This window comes from Gavialis gangeticus, unplaced genomic scaffold (assembly GCF_001723915.1).
Source record: "Gavialis gangeticus isolate Ggan-Ray unplaced genomic scaffold, GavGan_comp1, whole genome shotgun sequence".
NCBI classification, from domain to species: domain Eukaryota; kingdom Metazoa; phylum Chordata; order Crocodylia; family Gavialidae; genus Gavialis; species Gavialis gangeticus.
The window spans coordinates 116083847-116089004 of NW_017729022.1; the positions used below are offsets into that span (position 1 = coordinate 116083847).

At 40.1% G+C, this 5158-nt stretch overlaps 1 protein-coding gene across 1 annotated transcript; it reads right to left on the bottom strand.

Moving 5' to 3' along the window:
• Nucleotides 1–450: 450 nt before the first annotated feature.
• On the bottom strand, nucleotides 451–4061 carry FGF6 (fibroblast growth factor 6). The gene is made up of 3 exons (XM_019516708.1): nucleotides 3662–4061; nucleotides 2640–2743; nucleotides 451–627 (listed from the first exon to the last, which is right to left on the bottom strand). The coding sequence occupies exons 1-3, from the start codon at nucleotides 3999–4001 to the stop codon at nucleotides 451–453; spliced, it is 621 nt and encodes a 206-aa protein (XP_019372253.1). The 5' UTR covers nucleotides 4002–4061.
• Nucleotides 4062–5158: the final 1097 nt, after the last annotated feature.

Sequence of the window (5158 nt, forward strand, 5' to 3'; positions counted from 1 at the left end):
GCTTGAATGGACACCTTAATGAGCAAAATGTTAGGACCATATGCTCAGGTGGTATAAAATAGTATAGCACCACTAATGTCAATGCACCTAAGGGTGTTTCCCATTTATTTGTATGAATAGAAATTGTCAAGCAACAGGCTGTTTTTGAGGTAATTAAAAATTGTCCACAGACATTCTGCAACTTGCAGGTATTTGCCATTCAACCAGGATGGCATTTTGTTTTCTATCCAGCACCAATGAAGCCCATGTAAAATTCATTTGTACTGAGTACAAGAGAAGCAGCATAGTGTTGCATACATTGTGTAATGTATCTAGTACAAATATTTCTATCCAAATATACATATATCTATGAATGGTATAAATACTTTACCTGGGAGCTTATTCACATGTGCAAAATGAGAGTTTGTTTGTTTTGTTTTCCCCCCTTAATTAAATATGTGTGTCTCATTTTCATATTCTGGGCAGAAAGTGTGTGACTGTCATCGCAGGAGAGACTTTGCTTCCCTTTTTCACTCTCCCATGTTTGCTGAGTGCTATGTAAGCGCCTTGGTACGCACTGGATTCATAGGCGTTGTAGTTATTGGGCAGCAAGGTTTCTTTGAATTTGCATTCATTTTGAAAAATTGCCTAGGGAATAGAGAAAGGAGAAAAAAAAAGAAACAAAACAGTTACCATAAATACCATGGGAAGACCCGAGTGATTCCTTCTCCTATCCTCCTTTTTTACAGAAGAACCTGTCGTGGTGTGTAACAGGTGGTGGCGTAAGGTTTGTGTCCAATGATAAATCTCCTTTGGCACTAATTCAGTGTCAGATATACACAGATGCCACCTGTTCAGATAACGGACTGTGCACTTCCTGTACACATCAAGTTAATTCGTAATAAAGCAGGGATTTTTTTCCTTTTTCTCCAGGAGGAGCCATTTATGTCATCATGACACCCAATTGTCCGTATGACATGGAGTTATTTCACGCCCCCCAAGTTCCCAGATTATTTGCCATTCAGAACAGAATAGTCTAGCAAGCATCAAAAATCCTCACATAAGCAGTCCCACTAACTGAGAAGTCCTTGCTTGGAGTTCTGTGGTTGACTGTAGATCCATTCTAACTATCTTAAAATCTGATCAATAGGCATAGAGTTGCCAAAATTAAATATGCTATCAAAGCCTTTTCTGCCAAGAAATTGGATATAGTTTTTTCATGTGCTCTCATTGAAATCTGAGGAATTGACTCCTAAAATTTTTGTGAGGAAGGGAACTTTGGCTGCTTTGCAGACTTTGTAAATATGTATGCAGACAAGGACAGAAGTGCACAGAGTTGGCAGAAAGAGATGCATTTGTGTGAAAGGAGACATGGAAATAATTCCCTGAGATCAGATGTTCTACATACAGAATACCACTGTAACACTGATGCTGTCATATAGACATTTCCATGCTTTTCTCACCAGATACTTCTGTGACAAATCCACCCAAGGCCCCACAGGATTTAGGTTCTTAGCAATGGAAAATGTACAACTGTTCTTATTTTCTCAGATGTCTCTTAAAATTTAACAGGACCGAATTGGAACTGTAAAAAAGGGAACTCTGAGGCAGAGTCTAGTCCTTCAGCAGAGCCCAGTCTAGTAAAGCACTCTGGTACATGATAACATTCCAGTGCCTAGAGCTAGACATAGCTGGGTTAAATGCCCTATGTATTATTTATTGCTGGGTTTGATGCTCCATTGGGACTATTCAAATGAAGAAGTGACTAAAGGTTGCAGCATTTGGCCACTATTTTGGTATTTTATTAAAGAACTGAACCATTTTCTTGAAGTTATGAATGCTTCAGTGGAAATGACTCTGTAGTTTTTGAGAAAAAAAGGAAACAGCAGCAAACTCCAGACATTATGTGAGGCAGACTTCTTGCTTCTTGCAGGGCTGATCCCTTTCAACTGGAATATTCTGCAGGTGCTGGTTGCTGAAATTAAGGAAGCATTGCTAGGGATTTAAAAGTTGAATTTGCATTTGGTGATTACTGGCAAATACCTTTTGTACAATGATGATGGTGTTTGTGGTTACTAGGATAATTTTATTAGTAATAAGATTTTTTTCCCTGTGGATTTTATCCTACAAAACTAGCCTCTTGAAGATCTATCACATGCATATGGCTCTCAGGCCATTTCTAGGGGACAAATTCATTTGGTGGGGCATACACATTTTTCCTAAGTGGATGAATTTGGAGGTGACTTCACTAGAAGAATTTCATGGAGTGTTTTTATTACTGACCAGACCTCCTGGCTCTGATGTTTATTTCCATAAAGACAATGTGTCTCCTCTTTCCATTCAGAGTGGAAAAAAACTCAGAAGATTTGGCAGGACCAAGCCCACATGCAGACAGCCATTCAAAGGTGATCAATGCCACCTTTTAACCAGTTCATGTTTCTTAAGTGCTCCTTAGAATGCTTTATGATAACAGCACACTGACAGCCACGCCAGTTACCACAATGAATATTGTTGATGATGGTAGGTTAGGCTTGCTATAGTTGCGCTGCCAGGGGATTTTTTACGGTGGAAAATAAAATTCCCAAGTTTTCTTAGTAACCATGTTATGGTCAATTATTAAACATCAAAAAAAAGAAAAAGAAATTTGAACTTGTACTCACCGTTCCATATAACCTCCCTTTGTTGTTCATTGCAATGAAGAGGGCACTTTTCACACCAAACAGGCTAACAACACCTCTCTCTACGGTTGATATTTCTAAAAGACCTGAATAGACAGATAAAAGTTTAATTGTATGTATTTTACAGATAGCCAAAAGAAATTAACCAGAGATGTGCTATTAAGTTATAACTATTAACATCCATATGAGAATGTTGTGTAGGACTTAATTGAAAATTATATCCATAATAAGTACATGCATATATATATATATAGAGAGAGAGAGAGATCTATATCTATGTATACACATACATACACACACAAACAGACTCTTAGTCCTTCTTACATTCTATAGGGTTTTAGAATAATGTCTTTAGACCCTTACTCATTTTCTGTAGAATTTCACCAGTTGCATTCTTGCTAAATTTTCCAAGACTTTCTTATATGAGAATAATCCCTATTTAAAATGTCATAACCAAGAGTGACATCATTGCCAAAAGAAATGTGGTTTACATAATGAAATTCACCTTAATCAACTACTTGTAAATGGCACTTTTCAACAAATCCAAATGAACAGTAAAAATGATTTATTTCATAGTAACAGCTTGTATTAGCTGTGCACTTTCAATTACTTAGCATCTCCAACGTGCAAGATAATCACCAGGCAAAAATCAAGGTAATATCTGTGAGTGCATGAAAGCCTCCAGGTTCAAATGTCAGGGGAAAATGCACAAGAGTGGGGCAAAATGCATCAGAAATAAAGTTTGCAAATGGATTTAACTTTTCTAGTCTGGGAAGGAAAGCAGAGTAAAAATAAATTGGTATCTAATTTTGTCCATGCATTCATTACATGTTTTAGCCTGGAGGTTTCTAGTGCTGATTTATCCTAAAGACTTTTAAAAGGCTATAGATGTAGCTTAGAATGAGAATATCAAGCAATAACATTTGCATTCTGCAAAGGGTAATTACTCGAGTTCATTGCAATTAAGTGACATCTATGCTATTTCATTTCTGGATGCAACTCACTGTATTGGCTTTCATCATGAACTCCGCTTATCCTTCCGTCGGGAAGGATTTGAAGGTGAAACCCGATGCCCACGTTGCAGTAAAGCCTCCGCTGCCTCTTGATTCCTAGCAAATAGTCACTCTCCCAGTTCACCTCGGATCTCTCCCCTGACATCCCAGCAATGGACCTGGACAACAGAGACTCCCATCCTCTCTCCAGCAAGGTGCCATTAGTTCTGCTGACAACTGGATATGATGAAACAATCCCAGAGAGAAAACCCAGAAGAACAAAAGCAGGCAACGTCCAGTGAATGCTGGCTTCGCAGGACATAGTGATGAAGAGTCTTTGTGCGATGGCCATCCGGTTCACCTCCTGGGCACGTGGTCAGAATTAATGGCCCTAAAAATACCTCCCTTCTTGTTTTTCTCCCTTCAGCATGGTGGCAGATGCTTATTTTTGGAAGGCAGATAGAGATTGCTGACATGAAATGAAAGCCTGGGAGCAGTTGGGTTGGGAGCAGAGACAGGCCAGCAGAGCACAAACTGGTGGAGACCATGTTTTGTAGCTCCTGCTCTCCAGTGGGGCAGCCTGGATATATTTGATTGACCTATCTTTATAGTTCAGGGTCTGTCCCACCCTATGGCATCACTCTGACATCAACAGTTTGCCAAAGGTACACTTGCCCCAGCTGTAACACTAACCTGCTCGCTACTGTCATCCAAGACAGGAGGCCGGAATGAGGTTTCATTGGGCAGTCAGCAGGCTGTATTGAATGCGAAAGGGACAGATCAGTTGGATGGTCAGATATCTCACAGATGGCTTCCTTATTTAGAGAAGAAGGTGTAAAAACAGTCATGGACCTCACCAGACAGTAATGAAAACTTTGCCAGCCACTTCCTCGGCAGTGTGTTCACTGAGTTTACATTAGGATCACTTGCACAGAGCACGGCAGCATTAGGGGAGAATGAGTCTTTACACAGCAGGGTTTGCACTTCTTGTCTTCAAGTAGCTAACAAATCCATGGCACCTCTCACTGCAGTGACTAAGTGCAAATAGCAGGCCTGCCCCTTCAGGAGGACAGTTTTCATTTTGGCGGCGGTGTTCTTGGCTAGCCTCAAGATTGCTGAGCCATGGCCTATAGTAATAAATGCTGTAGCTAGAGAGTTGATGGAAGGTCTCATCCTACAGTTTTTGCTTAGGCAACAATCCCACTAGCTACATGGGGAGTTTTTACTGAGTCAGGAGTGTAGAAGTGGGAATCTGACTTTGCAGCTGACCACTCACTGCACTAATCCATACACATGTCAGTAGCTGTTTTGTCCCCTCTGGGACTGCTTGGACAAATAAGGTCTACTCAGAAAAACAAGGATTACTGAAGCAAGTGAAGATCAGAGTATGGGACCTTGGGTCTTTAGGGCTTTGATGCTTCAAATGCTTAAGCAGGTGCCTAGGTTTTATTCATGTGCATACTCAAATATCTGCTAGATTGGACATTTGGTAGCATATGGAAGAGAGAA